The following is an 18,251-nucleotide window of genomic DNA, read 5'->3' on the forward strand; positions in this document are numbered from 1 at the left end:
TGTGTGAACAAATAGATATTCTTTTTTTTTTTTTTTTTTTTGGAGGCGGAGTCTTGCTCTGTCGCCCAGGCTGGAGTGCAGTGGCCAGATCTCAGTTCACTGCAAGCTCCGCCCCCCGGGTTCCCGCCATTCTCCTGCCTCAGCCTCCCAAGTAGCTGGGACTACAGGCACCCGCCACCTCGCCCGGCTAGGTTTTTGTATTTTTAGTAGAGACAGGGTTTCACTGTGTTTGCCAGGATGGTCTCGATCTCCTGACCTTGTGATCCGCCCGTCTTGGCCTCCCAAAGTGCTGGGATTACAGGCTTGAGCCACCGCGCCCGGCCACAAATAGATATTCTTAACAATGCAGGGTCCCCAAATGCTCCCATCAGTGGGTTTCTTGAAGAAGTTTATTTTTTCAAACCACAATTCTTTCAATAAATAAATTTCTGTAACCCATGGAAACCTGAGGTAAGAGAGGTGGTGTAAACAGGTGACATAGACGCCTCTGAACCAGCCCCTCTCAGCTGTTCAGTATTTTTTATTTTAGACAGGGTTATGGGGGAGGAAAGAGGGGAGTGACAGTTTTCTCATTTTTCAAATTATTCTTTGGCAAAGAACGAGTTAAACATTTTACTAAGACTATGTATCAACACTTTACTAGACTTATTTTATGAATAGTGAATGTGTAGCAAACTTGAATTTCCAAAGTGAAACATATGGATGAAAGTGAAAGCTGGGTGGGGTGGCTCACACCTGTAATCCCAGCACTTTGGGAGGCCAAGGCGGGCGGACTGCTTGAGCTCTGGAGTTTGGGACCAGCCTGGCTAACATGGTGAAACCCCGTCTCTACCAAAAATACAAAAAATTAGCTGGAAATGGTGGCAGAAGCCTGTGGTCCCAGCTACTTGGGAGGTTGAGGTGGGAGGATTGCTTGAGCCCAGGAGGTGGACGTTACAGTAAGCTGAGATTACACCACTATACTCTAGCTCCAGCCCGGGTGACAGAGTGAGGTCCCATCTCAAAAAAAGAAAAAAAGAAAGTGAAAACAATCCTGAATTGGTGGTTTACATCTTCTTGTTGGAATTCTTACATGAAAAAAACACAATCTGCTTGATTTGATTATTGGCAAAAAGGGTGATGTTAACAGGAATATGAGACTTATTTTGAAAATCTCTTAGGGAATAAGAAGGTTCTACTTAACAAAGGTAAATCAGAATGCACCAGTAGTGCCGTGGGTTTTACAGAAGAAACTGGAACTGATTTTCCACAGCAGTTCTTTAAGTAAGTGGGGGTGGGGAGTGGCAGCAGAGCAACCCCAGGAAGAGCAAGTGGGGTTTGTTCACTGCAGACTGTGACAGATTTTTGTGATCACCACCGCCTGGGAGTTTGCCGTCTGGGATTTTATCTTTCTTTTTTGGGGGTCTAGAATCCAGCAGAAGGGCTATTCAATCTTTCTGCTGCCGTAAGAAAAAAAACATGCTGGGCCTATCACCAGATGGCCTCTGAATGGGCTAGGACTCTGCTGAGACTGGCCGAGCTATGAACACTGTTGTGCTCTACACCCCACAAGGTCTTTCCAGACAAGTGTGCAAGTAACTAGAGACAGAGGAAAATATGCACAGGTGCTTTGAATCATGTGAACGGCCAAATACTAAGGTACATGATCCTTTAAAAGAACGGATATTCACAATGTTTTAGCTCCCGAGCAGCCTCTCAGGCCTCCCCGTGCTTGGAGACGAGGGCAGGTGAAGACAACCCTAACCCAAGACCCTGGCTCCCTGTGGTCTGTGCTCTGCAAATAAAGCTGGTGGAAACACCACATACGAGTCGTGGGAGGAAAGGCGAGGGGCACAGCGAGATCCATTTCCAATATCTGAGTAATAATACTCTTGCCTTGGCTCCTTAGTAGAAAGACAGCAAAGGGGTGGTCACCTGCTGGTGGTTATTTACGGGAAGATCAGAGGTAAGATGGGAGCCTTCTTCTGAGAGGCTTACCCTGGAAGTGTTTCCTTCTAGGAGTGCTTGAAAAATATATAGCTTACGCATCCAATTCTAAGCAATAGTCATAAGGCCCCTCTGGAGTCTAGCCAAGAACCAGGATTCAGGAAGCAAAGGTTCTGGATGTCCAACTGGATGTCAGAGCTTCCCAAGAGCTTCAGTTCCCCAAGGGCCTGCCCACTCCCACCTATTTCCAGGACTGGTCTTTCGGCCAAGTCTAGGGATTCCCATTCCCTGACAGATCAGAAATCACCAACTAGTACCAGGTTGGTTGGGGGCATATGCACTGGAGCCAGAAATGTGACTTTGGCCTGTGAAAGAGGAAGGGGAATGCCAAGAAGTCAAAAAGTCTGGAAGGAAACCAGGTCCCACAGTCACCCAACAGATCCCAAGGGCCCCACTGGCCGAGCACCCAGGACAACACCAGCTACTTACTCCGATGGGCTGCATCTGAGTGTGCTCCTAAGATGGGGTGTGTGTGCAAAATATTTCTGGGGGATTTCCACTAGACAGAATGGGATGATTCAGTTATCTGGACATTTTAAAAGAATTGCTTAATCCCTGATAATGAGCAAAGTGATTTTCTACTGTGCAGACACTTTGATGTTAGAATAACTGATATTACCACTTTCAGTGTGTCCAGAGAGCACACTGTCTTTCACGCACACTGCATAAATGTTTCCACTGGACAGCAGGCACTGGCATTTCTTCCACAGAAGTGCTCTTCTGAAAAGTCCTGCATCAACACCTGCACCACCAGCCGGGGAACTCCAGGGAGCCCGAACAACTACTATGGGATGTGCCCTGCCTTGGGCCTGGGAATGGCACCAGGCAGAGAACCTTATTTCCTGGGTCACAGGGGGCAGGAATTAGCTGCTGGCCGCCTGCCCTGACTAGAGAGGATGCCTAGTGCTCAGCCGGCAAGTTCCTCTGACACTAGGCAGAGGAAAAGTGTGAAGCTGCAGCACCTCCCTCTCCTAGGCCCTGAGAGGCGGGGATTAATGTGTCTCCTGGAAAAGCCCTGAGTTCCTGAGATGCCGTCATTCTCTTTATCTAATCTCACCCTTCCTGCTCTGTGTGGCCCGTTGCCCAGGGGCCACCCTCAAGTCTAATGGGTGCAAAGACAAAGCAAGGCCTACATTCCTCACCTGCTGGGTCTCCGTGACAGAATCTCCGTGAATCAGAGATTCTATAAATTAAGAAAAACAAACTAAACCCAGTAGATGGCAGACAGGGGAATCTAGAGGTCTAAGGAAGCTGGCAGTTAAATCTGAGTGTTAGGCAGGCAGCAAATGAAACTAGACAGACATTTATTTTGTGTTTGATTTCACTGGTTCAAATGTCTACATGCTGGAATAAACCCACTTGCCTCTCTTCAGGGCTCTTCCTCTGCGGTACATTAACTTGGCCGAGGATGGCATATGCCACTGTTGACTCCTGGTCCTCCAAGGCCTAGGAGGCTCACCCCACAGGCAGGGCCTGGAGCCATAGCAAACTCAGAAGAAGGCCATAGGTACAGTCTCAGTGACATCAGACATTAGGCTGATTCCTGAGGCATCGCTCCTGTCTCCCAGGACAGCAGGGTCTGATGCTCTGGTAAGTAGCTACCAGGTCACAATCACATGACCACTGCAGAAACATCAACCCCAGCTGGTCCAGGTTCCAGCCAGTTTCCTCTGGGCAGCATGTTACCAATGGGCTCCCTGCCTTTTTGTTTTGATCATCCAACTAGCTTCAAAGGGCTCCAAAACGTCCTCGCCACATCTGGACCTGAAAGCAAGAGCTGATTTTTAAGAGTGAGATTCTCATTGCATTTGGACAAAATGAATAATGTGCCTTTCATATTTTCTTTGTATTTCTCTTCAATAGTTGCTTGACCCAACATCTTTCTGTCTGCTCTATACAATGAAAATACAAACTAAATGAGAATAGAAAAAATAATTAAAGCATTAAATTGTACAAATTACAAATCTGTTCCAAAATATACTTACATTAAATAAAATACGCATTTCAATAAGAGATCTACAGTGAATGACTATGCATTCTGGGAAGCTTCACAACATCTAGGCAGGGCCAACATTCGTGAAAGAAGCTAAGAGATTTTGCATCCAATCACAGTTTGTAGCGGGTATCTTATTGCCAATCTGCAGGTTACACTGAACACATCATTAGCATCGCTTGTGCAGAAAACCAATTTTGTTTGGGAAAAGGGAAAGCAAGCTCTGGCCTCAATTTTGAGTTCATTACAACTTCTTAAGAATTTCACCAACAGCCTATACAGTACAAGTTCAAAAAAGTAAACATGTTAAGGTAAGCAGACAACTCTTCAGAAGCCCAAACACATTTTCTTGCTGTATTTATGTTGAATTCTCCATCTACAATGAGCAGTCATGAAGATGGTCTTCTTCAGGGCAACATGGTCACAGGACTGGGGCAATCCAGGGGACTGAGAGGGAGCATGAGGACGGGAGAGGGGGCTACCTCTTGCTGTTTCACGTTAGAGACAAACTGTAACACAGTCCATGGGCCTGCAATCATCCCCTTTTATCATCTGGCATAACGCTTGATGTAGTCATCCACTTTATTCCGGAAGTCCTCCTGTGGAGTAAAAGCATTGGGGACAGAAAGAACAGGAAGAGTGAGTGAGTGAGTAAAGCAGCGCTTCAGGGACAAGTCAGATCCATCAGCACCAAGGCCCCCTGTGGTCGCCAAGGTGGTAGAAGGACTGGGACCTTGCGGAGTCTGAGTGCCATTTGCCACGACCTAGGTGCCTACTGCATGCAAGACACAGTGCTGGGTGTGCTGAGGTGGGGAGCATGCGGAAGGCCTGAGTGGGAGGGACCCTCAGGGGGCACCTATCCCTCCTCATTTCCAGATGGGGAAAGTGGAGCCCAGAAAAGTGTGGTCAAGGTCACAAAGCCAAGACTCCTTTGGCCACAATGGGTCTGAGTCACAGCTACTGCTCTCAGGAAGACCCTTGTTTCTGTATTTGTCTTGCTAGAATGATTTCCCTGGATGCTGCTACCTATTTAAAATGTGCCTGCTCTTCACAGCCCATGTACAGCCCCCATCTCTTCTGGGCAGGATGACTACACCCTGCCCGGAAGAGAGCTGGGTGTGCCACCAGCTCCATCCTCATGCATTGAAGTGCAGGTGGCCAGTGACCAAAGGCGGTGTGGACCTAGGAATCACCCCAGGCCAGTATGGGTGGAACAATCTCAGATCTGGGCCACTGTCAGGTTTGTCCCTGGATCTGGTATCCCCAAGGTTACGAGTAAAATCCCATGGGATTGTATGAGCCATAAGAGTGACTTGGAGCTCTTAACCCTCTCACTCCTACAACACAGCTGCTGGGTCTCGGATGTCCCCGCAGGATCACACTACTTCAGTCACATCAATGCCATGCAGCCCCCACTGCACAGGGAACACAGCACAGGTACCACAGTTCTTAGTGGGCATGAGTTCCATTTCCTTAGCTAAGCCTCAGTCCTCCTGCGTAAGCCTCAGTCTAGCCTCTTTGCTGATTCCACTGCATAATCCCGACACCTGGCAATATGCAGGGCAAACCCAGGCACTTGGTGTATACCTCACTGCTGCCACGATGCCCTCTCGCAGGGGAGACCCTGCCTGGAGCATGGTCCTGGCCAGCTGGGCACCAGGTGCCTGCCCTCCTGCCACACCCTTAATTAGCACAGTGACCCTTTCCAGGGCCGGCAAGTTCCCAATTTGAAGCTATGGATATGGTCTCATGATTTTCTCTGGTCTCAGGGTGAGAAAGTGGAGTGCTCTGAGTCTACCCAGGTGCCTCTGCCCTGCCAACTTCCCTATTTGTCTACAGGATGGCATTTGCAGCCTCCCACATGGGCCTTTACCTCACAACAAAGGGGAGCTCTGCAGAAACCCTACCTGCCCTTTTACAAAACCTTCTCAAGGCCATTTCCACAGTCCCCAGAGCCAGACAATACTGTCAGCTCACAAGGACCCTGCAAACGCTTACAGGATGTAAAATGAAGACCCCATAAATGCCCCTGCCTCTCCATGTTTCGGAGGACAAAAGACGCCATGTACTCTTAGTTGCCCTGTTCACCTCACCCAGCATAGAGCCCAGCATCCATGCCTGCAGCAGGCCCCATGCTCCAGCCTCTGTTGCCTCCCTCCTCCTTTCCTACTGCAAGGGACACAAAGCACAGGGCCCAAGTGAAAACCACAGACTCTGGAGCCACACAGAGGAGGATCCAAGTCCTGGGCTCTGCCTCCAACGGGCTACTCAACCATGGCGAATCTCAGCTTCTTGGCAGCTGTGTCCTCAGCAGCAAAACAGGGATCATAATAGTATCCGGCCCAAGGGGCTGTTGTGAGAAACAAGTGCACTCTGTGTCAAGTGCATGGAAGCGTGCCCGGCTCCTACTATTCCATTCCTCTGACCTGCGCCAGTCATAATGGCCTCTTTTCTCTGCCCTGACCTCTGCAGCACGTTCCTGCCTCAGGGGCTTTGCACTAGCAGCCAAGGTTTTCTGGAGCGCTCCTCTCTCACCACCTGGCCCTCTGTGGCCCGCTCTCCACCTCACATGCTGTTTGTTCACCTATTTTTTTCATTTTCATTTTCATCATTTTTTTTTTTTTTTGAGATGGAGTTTCGCCCTTTTTGCCCAGGCAGGAGTGCAATGGTGCAATCTCAGTTCACTGCACCCTCCGCCTCCTGGGTTCAAGCGATTCTCCTGACTCAGTCTCCCAAGTAGCTGCAATTACAGGTGCCTGCCACCATGCCTGGCTAATTTTTGTATTTTTACTAGAGACGGGGTTTCACCACATTGGCCAGGCTGGTCTTGAACTCCTGACCTCAGGTGATCTGCCCACCTTGGCTTCCCAAAGTGCTGAGATTACAGGCGTGAGCCACCGCATCTGGCCGTGTTTGTTCGCCTATGCTCCGCCTCCTCCTGCTGGAATGTGTGCGCCACAGGGACAGGGACTGTCATTCCCAGTCATCCCGAGCAGTTCGCACGTCCCCTGGCACATAAGTGGCCACCAGCCAAACAGGTGATGAACGAGTGGACATAATGAAGCAGCGCTCAATAACTGTGACTATTACTCCGCATGAAGACGTGGGTGGGGCTGCGGCACTGCTTAGGCTTCATGTGGAGGCATCACTGTTTGGAGATATTAGGTCCATTTTACTGGGGCTAAAAGTGTATCAGTTGCAAAGTCTTATTTCATACAAATCAGGAATATGAAATCTTATTTCATACAAAGAAAGGTAAAATGGAAGACATCTCTCCACCTGGAGCTGTGGGAGTGCCCCTATTGCCATCACTTTCTATCTGACAAGGCTTGGTCCACAAGGGCTAGTCATCGCCAGCAACAGCAGACAGGAGTACAGCCACGAATGCCTGCAAGGGGTGGGCCAAGGGGCACATTTGCCCAGGGCTTGTCACTGCAGTACCAAGCCCAAGGCTTTGCCAGACAACACAAGCCCATCAGAACCACTGACGGACGGCAGGGGTCAGGGACTGACTGCTCTCATGGGGAGCTGTGGGCACAGGGCTGCCTCACACCACTGTTATTTCTCTTGAGGACCCCTGCTGCCCCAGCCCTCAAGACAGAGCTCACCTCCTCGGCAGAACACCAGCCTCAGTAGATGGTCTGCTCTGCCCGCCTGCTTGTACTGCACCACTCCCCGTGCCCACTGTGCCTGCCACTTGTTTTGTGAGTCTCAGCAGGATGCATGCTGGGTGGCACTTCTCTCGCCTCCCTGTCGGAGGTGCTCCTGCCCACTCTTTGGGGCCGTGGTCAGACAGCACCTCCTGGTCTGAACTTAGGCTCAAGACTGTAGCGAGGACTTGGCAGAGCACATTTCAAACACCCTATTCGGTAGTGGCACATAGTAGGTCTAACTAACATTAACAGAAGCCAAGGCGCTGAACATTCTGCACGATGTCTAGAACTAGATAGAGGGGTTTTAGAAGGGTGTTCAAAGCTACATCAGGTCGGGTGCAGTAATCCCAGCATTTTGGGAGGCTGAGGAGGGTGGGTTGCTTGAGGCCAGGAGTTTGAGACCAGCATGGGCAACATGGTAAAACCCTGTCTCTACTAGTAAGAATACAAAAATTAGCCCAGTGTGGTGGCGCACGCCCATAGTCCCGGATACTCGGGAGGCTGAGGCACAAGAATTGCTTGAACCCGGGAGATGGAGGTTGCATCTGGAGATGGAGGTGAGCCAAGATTGCACCACTGCACACTCCAGCCTGGGCAACAGACTCTGTTTCAAAAAAAAAAAAAAAAAAAGCAACTTCAGCCAAACGAACAATGGTGGCTGACCGACTGCCACAATGGCAAGGCTGCCACAATGGCAAGGCTGCCGTAGGGAATCTGGTTCAGGTAATGGAATGTGAGGTTCTACCACCAAATCCAGCCAGAACCCTTCACCTAAGCTGAGCTACCTCGGTGCTAGCCACACATGACATGCCTCTGCAGGCTCCTGCTCCATGTGCTTTGCACTGGGCCAATGTTAAAGTCATTTCAGACCCCCTTTCCTGACAGCACTTCCCTTCCTCAAGGCTTGTATGCTTTCTTTTATCAGACAGTTAAAACCACTGCTGCCCTGCTACTCAAGCACAGTGGAAAAGTGACATTCACCGACTATAACTCTTTCAGCTTGGTTTTGTTGTATTTTTTTCTTCCCAGTGAATTTTAATATACTGTTTCTAGGTAAACTGTCTTCCTTAACAGGTGTCTTACTGGAAGACCTCAATGTGGCTCCTGAAATGAATGACTGATCATTTATGCTCTGCATTAGAGGAAAAAACCTTTTAGAAGAGGAATTGAAGATTAAAAGTAATGAATAGGGGGAGCTCTCTGAACCTTTACAAGCTCAGGGTGCTGCCCTAAAAATTAAATAAATAAATAAAAATTAAAAACAGTAATGAACAGGATCTCATTATTTTTGGGTAAAAATCACAGTCAAGTTTGTATGAATGTGTATGAGCTCAGTAAAAGGTGTGGAAGGATAAGGTGGGCCGCTGGGGGTCAGGAGGGTGCTGGTGGGTGTGACACCGTCCATTCTCCGTCTCTGTTCCTACCATTTATTTATTTATTTAAAGATGGGGTCTCACTCTGTCACCCCGGCTGGAGTGCAGTGGCACCATCTTGGCTCACTCAACTTTCTGGGCACAAGCAATACTCCCACCTTAGCCTCCTGAGTAGCTGGGACCACAGGCATGTGCCACTATGTCTGGTTGATTTTTGTAAAGACAGAGTTTTGCCATGTTGCCCAGGCTGGTCTCAAACTCCTGAGCTCAAGCAATCTGCCCACCTTGGCCTCCCAAAGGTTGGAATTACAGGTATAATCACAATGCCACCATGCTAGTGCTATACCTGTTTTAAATTACTCATACTAAATTCTACTAGGAAATCACATCAAATAAAAAGCACTTCTCAGCTGGGTGCCAGGGCTCATGCCTGTAATCTCAGCACTTTGGAAGGACAAGGCAGGAGGATCGCCTGAGGCCAACAGTTCAAGACCAGCCTGGGCAACAAAGCAAGACTCCGTCTCTACAAAAAATAAAAGTAAAAAAATTAGCTGAGTGTGGTGTCATGCACCTGTAGTCCCAGCTACTTGGGAGGCTGAAGTGGGAGGATCACTTGAGCCCAGGAGGTAGAGGCTGCAGTGAGCCACTAATACAACACTGCACTCCAGCCTGGGTTACAGAGTGAACCCTTGTCTCAAAAAACAAAACAAAACAAAACAAAAAACAAAAAATCCAAACACACACCAGTTCTCTCTAACCTTGGGTAAAGCATTTTCCTGAGGTTACATACATTTACTATACCATATTGTTTACAAACTGCTTTGAATTCCAGCTTTGCATCCCACCACTCTCCATTTCTCATGTATCCAATCAAGAGACAGTAGTAATCATCTTTGTGACAAGTACATCAACCTAGAATAAGCCTGTTACTGGCTCACCTTGTCCCGCAAATGATGTTCTGCAGCTTCAATATTCAGTGGATCATCAAAATTCAAAAGATCCTTAAAAAGAGAGAAACTTAAAATAAACACTGGAAGAATTGCTTTTCTGCTGTTAAAGTCTTCTCTTCATGGCACAGTAAGAGAAGTCTAATTAGCAAATGGCAGACCAAACTGAAGAGCTGAGAATCCCACTAAGAACTCAAGTGCTTATGATACGGAAGTATCGAACATGTGGGCATTTTTTTCAAAATGGTGACTGACAACTGACTGAAAGAAGTCAGAGATACGTTGACATGCAGTTCTACAAAGTTTGGTGAAGATGGAGTAAACTGCAATCGCATTCATTTCTGATGCTATTTGTGATAACTGGAGAATGAAAACCACTCTCATTAAGTATTTCCAAATAAAAATTCCCTTCTTTTCCATAAAAATTATCTTTTTCTTTTGTTTTGTGATTAACAGCTTTGACTTTTTGAGCCCATGGGTTCTCTTGGGGCCTTCCCTGGACTTTCCTTTCTCTGCTTCACCAAGCCTCCCATGCAGTCAGTAGGGACAACGTCTGGAACCCGAGCAAATTGCATGGTAGTGTCACTAGGCTCATGTTTCCAGACTCAGGAGAGGGTGCCAGACCCATTCTCCCCTAGAAAAACACTGCAACGGCTTTGCCCCTCAGCCCAAGAAGCACTCTGGACTTTGGACCAAGGCCGCATCTTATCTTCACACTGCTCACATCTCTTGGTGAGAATCAGAGGGGCTTGCTTGGCCGGGGATGGTGGCGCATATCTATAATCCCAGCACTCTGGGAGGCTGAGGCGGGCGGATCACCTGAGGTCAGGAGTTTGAGACCAGTTTGGCCAGCATGGTGGAACCCTGTCTCCACTAAAACTACGAAAATTAGCCAGGCATGGTGGCACATGCCTATAATCCCAGCTACCCAGGAGGCTGAGGCAGGAGAATTGCTTGAACCCAGAGGGGGATGTTGCAGTGAGGCGAGATGGCACCACTGCACTCCAGCCTGGGCGACAGAGCAAGACTTGGTCTCAAAAACAAAAAAAAAGAAAAAATCAGGGGGCCTCAATTTGTCCTTATGATGAGTCATGGCTTTCCAACGCAGGCTATAGGATGGATCATTGTCAAGACAACCATATTTCTCTTCAGGAATGACGTTAAATTTGGGGACAATGTTCCTGGAGATTAATATGGCTGTGACCATTAAAATGTTATAAAATAGCAAAGAAAAACTGTAAATCTCTATAGTCATTCACAGTTGGAAAATTAGATTCCAAGTCCTAGAAAAAGGCAAAAATGTAAAGTACATTATTAGATAAAGACTGTATCTGGCCGGGCGCGGTGGCTCAAGCCTGTAATCCCAGCACTTTGGGAGGCCGAGACAGGCGGATCACGAGGTCAGGAGATCGAGACCATCCTGGCGAACACGGTGAAACCCCGTCTCTACTAAAAAAAATACAAAAACTAGCCGGGCGAGGTGGCGGGCACCTGTAGTCCCAGCTCCTCGGGAGGTTGAGGCAGGAGAATGGTGTAAACCCGGGAGGCGGAGCTTGCAGTGAGCTGAGAACCGGCCACTGCACTCCAGTCCGGGCGACAGAGCGAGACTCCGCCTCAAAAAAAAAAAAAAAAAGACTGTATCAGACACACAAAATTTCTTATCTTCTTTACTGTATGTTAGACCTAAGATAAATGAGTTGATCAGAATAACCATTAAAGACTTAATTAGCAATTTTGATTGGCTTTTTTAGAATTTACTGAGAGCACTTAGAGATGGGAAGTTAGTGTGGCTATAGCAGATTTCTCTTCAATTTTTTTTTTTAATTTGAGATGGAATTTCGCTCTTGTTGTCCAGGCTGGAGTGCAATGGCGTGATCTCGGCTCACTGCAACCTCTGCCTCCTGGATTCAAGCGATTTTCCTGCCTTAGCCTCCCAAGTAGCTGAGAGTACAGGCGCCCGCCACCGTGCCTGGCTAATTTTTTGTACTTTTTTTTTTTAGTAGCTATGAGATTTCACCATATTGTACAGGCTGGTCTCTAATTTCTGACCTCAGGTGATCTCCTGGCCTCGGTGCCTCCCAAAGTGCTGGAATCACAGGCATAAGTCACCGCACCCAGCCAAAAAAATTTTAAGTTCAAGGAGTCAGTGTTTCTTTCCTCCCATTAATTCCCCTGCAGCAAGTTGCCAGGCAAAACCTACTCAGAGCCAAGGAACCTGGGACAGACATGGTGGGCTCCAGAAAAAATCATCACGGTGGCTGATGACAATGACGGCATGTGGGCCCCTAGAAGTGCCTGAGTTCACACCTGTTCTCTTTGGCTCTCTCAATCAAATCTAGAGATGCCAAGGCTCAATATTACAATGGAGCACAACGGCCAGACAGATTTCAAATTAGACTCCAGAAATAAAACTTCACTTCAATGAAAAAGCCAAAGACAGAAGCAGAACAAAGTGGCTGAGACCAGCAGAAACTGTCAAGTCCAGGTCTCCATCAAGTATGACCTCCCACGGAGATTCAGGGAGATCCTGAAATCACTGGAAGTGCTTGGTTTTTCTCTGCTTGTGTGATAGACATTCACCAGCTAACATCAGACAGAAAGACAAAAGGTAGGCAGGGACTCAGTTTACTTTGAGGCTCTGCTTTTGCTGAAGATAAGAACACTGTGCCCTCAGATGATGGGACAAGGAAGAGCAGACCTGCCCCTAGTTTAACTGAGTCCTGCAGGTGCCTCTGCTGTAGGCAACAGCCAGTGACCCACATGACACCGGCTAGGAGGATGCTCCTAAAACAGCCCCCTGGCCTGGGTGGACTATCCAAGATCACAGAGGCACCCTTAGGTTTTATCAAAATAGCAAAAACTTTTTTTTTTCACAAACAGATCTCTGAAGCTTATTTCTTTAAAAGCACCTTTATGAATTAAAAAGTACAAATTCAAAGGAATGTATAATATTATATAAAAAAAAATCCAACCAACAGCTTTTAGCTGAGTCCATTTAGCCTCTTCCTGCACTAGGGCCATTGTCTGAGAAATGCTATTTCCTGAGAACAGCAAACTTCAGCAGCTCATCACTGACAAAAAGACAACAACTCTGAGGTTCTGGACTCGTGAAAAAACCTTCAAGGCTGGGTAACCACAAAATCATCTACCCCAACCAGGACACCTGGGAGGTGACAGGGCCACTCCTTGGGCTGGCTAGTGTAGCCACAGGCACAGACATGGACTGGGCCAAGTGACCCCAGGGTAACAGCCACCCTGCTGGAAGGGGCTAAGGCAAGTGGAACCAACCTCATACCCTAGAAACTGGGGTCAGCCACCTTAGCAGGGCAGAAGTGAGACTGCTGTAGCCCCTGCCCCAGACAACCTCCCCACGTGTCACTCCAAAGGCCCCTCATTCCCCACCTCACTGTTCTACTTCTGACTCATAAAACAGAAACAGAAAAAAGGGGTAACTATGTAACTATTTGCATGGGGGGTTATTTTTTCATTTATTATTTTTTTTAGAGACAGGTCTTGCTATGTTGCCCAGGCTGGTCTTGAACTCATGGGCTCAAGTGATCTGCCTGCCTCAGTCTCCCAACGTGCTAGGATTACAGGTGTGAGCCACCATGCCCAGCAAGCATGTTTTTGGGGGGGTTTTGTGTGTATCTGTCTGTTTTTGAGGCAGATCTCTGTTACCCAGGCTGGAGTACAGTGGTGCAATCTCAGCTCACTGCAACCTCTGCCTCCCGGGCTCAAGCAATTCTCCCACCTCAGCCTTCCAAGTAGCTGGGACTACAGACGTGTGACACTATGCCCAACTAATTTTTCTATTTTTTGTAGAGACCGGTTTTGTTACATTGCCCAGGCTGGTCTCGAACTCCTGGGCTCAAGTGGGGATCCGCCCAAAGTGCTAGGATTACAGGCCTGAGCCATTGTGCCCAGTCCACATTTCATTTTTTTTTTTTTTTTTTTTTTTTTTTTTTGAGGCGGAGTCTCGCTCTGTCGCCCAGGCTGGAGTGCAGTGGCCGGATCTCAGCTCACTGCAAGCTCCGCCTCCCGGGTTTACGCCATTCTCCTGCCTCAGCCTCCCGAGTAGCTGGGACTACAGGCGCCCGCCACCTCGCCCGGCTAGGTTTTTTTTGTATTTTTAGTAGAGACGGGGTTTCACCGTGTTAGCCAGGAGGGTCTCGATCTCCTGACCTCATGATCCGCCCGTCTCGGCCTCCCAAAGTGCTGGGATTACAGGCTTGAGCCACCGCGCCCGGCCCACATTTCATTTTTTAACATGGTTTTGTGTTAATGTTAATGTAATGTCTAAAACCAGCAACAAGGAAATCGAGAAAACCTTGGGATTTTGATCACTGTACTTACAGTAAACAAAGAGTTTAATCCCCAAACGACATCCTGAAATAAAAAAGAAAACAGAAAACAAGTTTCAGGCCATTGTGCACCTATATGCATGTGTAAACCCATGATCAAGAAATATGCATTGTACTGTATCAAAACCTGTCTTCAGCATGGCTTGTTTTTCTCAAGATAGAAAATTAAAATAACTTGTCTTCAAGTGTAACAACAAACTCTGGAAAATTCAAAGAGGTGAGCAGTCTCCGGTAGTGAATATAAAATCAAAGACAGCATCAGCTGCCCTCCCAGTCAGACCTGACAAGCCTAATCCTGCACGACAGGGCCCGCAGGCCAGTGTCTGCATAGGGGCTCTACCTTGAATCACCTCTTAGCTGTTACCACCAAATATGGTTCTGACTTCTAAAAAGTCACCTTCAAAATAAAGTCTGTTGTTTTTACATCTACTGCCCCTTGCGGTCGTAGATAAGTTAATTACACCTTATCCTATTAAGTTTTCTTAATGATTTTGCATTATTTAAAGAATAATGGAAGATTCACAATTCAAGGATCAGAGATTTTCATTAAATAAAACTGAAAGCCAGAGTTGTTCTATCTGTACTGACTTGCCATCTGTGAATCACAAATTCATTCTCCATTTTCCTCTTCATCAACTCAAGAGTTTCATCCTTTTTAGGCCTATTCTCACGCTCCTCCCCTACTCTTTGCTAGTTGGTAATTTTATTTGCCCTTCTCTGTTTTCTCTAGTCCATCAATCCATCCACCCACCCATCCCTGACCTTCCGATGTGAGCCAGGCCTAGGGTTGGAGTGTGGGTCAAGGTGAGCCCTCAGCCTGAGGAAGGGAAATGGATGGGTGGGCAGGCCAGCAGGCCAGCACTGTTCACGAGACATCCTCCCCAGAGCACCCACCCTGGGAGGAGAGGCTCCAGAGGCCATGACAGCCATCTGAGCCCCAGGAGAGCAGGAGTCTGCCAGGGAGAGGGCTGGAGGAGAGGGCCGCCTTCCAGGTAGAGACACGGCCTGCAGAGGGAAAGTTTTGAGAGGGAAGGACATTTCTAGAGCGTGGGGAGAGGCTAAGAAAAGGGTGTGGGTTGCCCACGGTGGCAGAGACTACAGCTTGGAGGAGCTCGGTCAGGACTGCATGCAGTCTGCAGTGTTCCCTGATGCAGGGCCAGGGCCAAAAGCCCCTTCCTGTGCTGTTCCCCTAGGGTCCCTGCTTGGTGTTAGGTACCCAACACCTGACAGTCTTCTCTGGCCATAGGGAGTGGTCTGCACATCAATTTGCTGCTCTTTCTCCAACACCTAGTGGCCAGAAGAGCTCAAGACATTCCTGTTGAATGAATGGTGGCCATGAAGTTTCCTATGTGGCGAGTGGTTTGGTGGTGAAGCCTGCAGTTTGGGCTCCTATCTCTGGTTCTAGAATGGTGCCTGGCAAAACCAACAAGGATGCTCATCTGGCCCAAACTGACTGAGGTCAGTGACTGGCTAAGTAGCCCAGGCAGCAGGGAGAAGAGGAGGCAGGCTGTGTCTGGCCATTGGTGTGGATGTGACAGGCAAGGACATGTGCTGCTTTCTCAGGAGGCTGGCTACTGCAGGGAGAGGACCACAGGGACAACTTATGATCAAGGCACAGACTCTACCTTTAATGTTCTTGTGGGAGCCCAGCCAGTGCCATCAATCGAATGTTCTCTCAGTAAACTGAAACAGACAAATACACAGTGGTTAGTGAGGAGCAGCCACAGGTGCCTGCACGCTGCCGACTAGTCCTCTCGGTGCGTGTTTTGTCTTTATGCCATGCAGGAGAACTACTTTTTATTAAACCCATCTTTTCCCCTGTGGCTTCTCAGTTTCCTCTTGCTGAGGAAGGCATTTCTACCTCCAAGGTTATATACATATTCAAGTATAACGTCTTGTGTTATGTTTGTCTATTTGTTGTAATACTTGACATGGAAGTTTTAGGCAGAGGAAAAGCATGTTTAAAACAACACACAAAGAACATCTGTCAATTTAATGTTCAGAAAATGACAATGGTGGCTGGATATGGTGGCTTATGCCTGTAATCCCAGCATTCTGGGAGGCAGAGGTAAGGTGGGAGGATCGCTTGGGTCCAGGAGTTTGAAACCAGCCTGGGCAACACAGTGATACCCTGTCTCTACTAAAAATTAAAAATTAGCCAGGCATAGTAGTACACGCCTGTAGTCCCAAAGGCGGGAGGACTGCTTGAGTCCAGGAGTTCGAGGCTGCAGTGAGCTGCGACAGCGCCCCTGTACTCCAGCCTAGGAATAGTGTGAGGCCCTGTCTCCAAAAGGAAAAAAAAAAAAAAAAAAAAAGAAAGAAAATGACAATGGCAACAAAATGACAAGATGACAACAGGAGTAACTGAAGCTTAGAGCTTATTATGTGTATGTCAGGCACAATCCTAGGTGCTGTGCCATTAAATTCACTTAATGCCTATAACCACCCGTGAAGGAAGGATCACTGTTTCCCTGTCTTATACAGGAGGAAACCAAGGCACAGAGAAGACAGGCCCAAGGGCACATGCCTCATGAACAGTGTTGTTCTTCCAACCCAGGCAGCTCACGGGCACCAACATTCTGAAACACTGTTGATGCAGGTTAACAACAACGGGAGCTCTGAGCGTATGACATTTTAATAACTGGGTTTTTTTTTTTAAGTTCAAAAGAAAATGCTTGAGGATAAAAGATTAATGCACAATTCTGAATATCAATCACTCCTTAGGTGAGGGGCCCATGCTCAGGGAAGGCACACCAGGATTCAGAGGTCCAGTGAGGCCCCGTTTCTGAAGCTGGTACCTGAGAGTCCTGGTCCTGACTGTCTATCAGCTGTAAGGCATACCATATACTCTCATGGAAATGATCATTCCAGTGCTCACTTCCACAGCACATATGCTCAAACTGGGATGATACAGAGAAGATTAGCATTTTCACAATAATCTCAAAAAGTAAAAAAAAAAATTTAAATAATTTTAAAAAGATTAAACGATCATTCCATACTTCGAAAAAGTATAATTTATTGCCAACTTCCTTCTGGAGATAAAACTACTTTTGCATTTGTTGAATTATTATGCTGTGGCTTTGATCTGTCCATAAAATATCAGGCTGTAGAGGCCATAATTGTTACCTCTGATAAACTTTTTTGAATTAGAGCATGTTGAAATTCACGAAAGTCAATTTAGATCAGGAGAAAAATATGTAGAGTTTGAATCAAAGCTATAATCTTAATTGTCTATGAAGAGCAGTTAAAAAAAACAGATAACTAACCTTAAATTGACCATTAAAATTTACTTTTGCCTTAAAAAGAAAAAACGAAGGCCGGGCGTGGTGGCTCAACCCTGTAATCCCAGCATTCTGGGAGGCAGAGGTAAGGTGGGAGGATCGCTTGGGTCCAGGAGTTTGAAACCAGCCTGGGCAACACAGTGATACCCTGTCTCTACTAAAAATTAAAAATTAGCCAGGCATAGTAGTACACGCCTGTAGTCCCAAAGGCGGGAGGACTGCTTGAGTCCAGGAGTTCGAGGCTGCAGTGAGCTGCGACAGCGCCCCTGTACTCCAGCCTAGGAATAGTGTGAGGCCCTGTCTCCAAAAGGAAAAAAAAAAAAAAAAAGAAAGAAAAGAAAATGACAATGGCAACAAAATGACAAGATGACAACAGGAGTAACTGAAGCTTAGAGCTTATTATGTGTATGTCAGGCACAATCCTAGGTGCTGTGCCATTAAATTCACTTAATGCCTATAACCACCCGTGAAGGAAGGATCACTGTTTCCCTGTCTTATACAGGAGGAAACCAAGGCACAGAGAAGACAGGCCCAAGGGCACATGCCTCATGAACAGTGTTGTTCTTCCAACCCAGGCAGCTCACGGGCACCAACATTCTGAAACACTGTTGATGCAGGTTAACAACAACGGGAGCTCTGAGCGTATGACGTTTTAAT

General features: G+C 47.4%; 1 protein-coding gene and 1 non-coding gene across 8 annotated transcripts in view; one reads left to right on the top strand and one right to left on the bottom strand.

Moving 5' to 3' along the window:
* Nucleotides 1-3,273: 3,273 nt before the first annotated feature.
* Nucleotides 3,274-18,251, bottom strand: part of UBE2F (ubiquitin conjugating enzyme E2 F (putative)) — an 80,127-nt gene continuing 65,149 nt past the window's right edge. For 4 of the 7 annotated variants that reach the window (XM_033229694.1, XM_033229700.1, XM_033229698.1 and 1 more), the window contains 4 exons: nucleotides 15,939-15,996; nucleotides 14,306-14,338; nucleotides 9,944-10,006; nucleotides 3,274-4,601 (listed from right to left, as the gene is read on the bottom strand). In XM_033229694.1, coding sequence (XP_033085585.1) covers nucleotides 4,515-4,601; nucleotides 9,944-10,006; nucleotides 14,306-14,338; nucleotides 15,939-15,996 — 241 coding nt within the window. In that variant the 3' untranslated portion in view covers nucleotides 3,274-4,514. The remainder of the gene's footprint in view (nucleotides 4,602-9,943; nucleotides 10,007-14,305; nucleotides 14,339-15,938; nucleotides 15,997-18,251) is intronic. The other 3 variants (XM_033229702.1, XM_033229699.1, XM_033229701.1) reach the window with 2 other exon arrangements.
* LOC117095472 lies at nucleotides 17,184-17,286 on the top strand. The gene has a single exon (XR_004442012.1). It is a non-coding gene; the product is annotated as a U6 spliceosomal RNA (small nuclear RNA).

Source organism: Trachypithecus francoisi, unplaced genomic scaffold, assembly GCF_009764315.1.
Source record: "Trachypithecus francoisi isolate TF-2019V2 unplaced genomic scaffold, Tfra_2.0 Lachesis_group13, whole genome shotgun sequence".
Lineage (NCBI taxonomy): Eukaryota > Metazoa > Chordata > Mammalia > Primates > Cercopithecidae > Trachypithecus > Trachypithecus francoisi.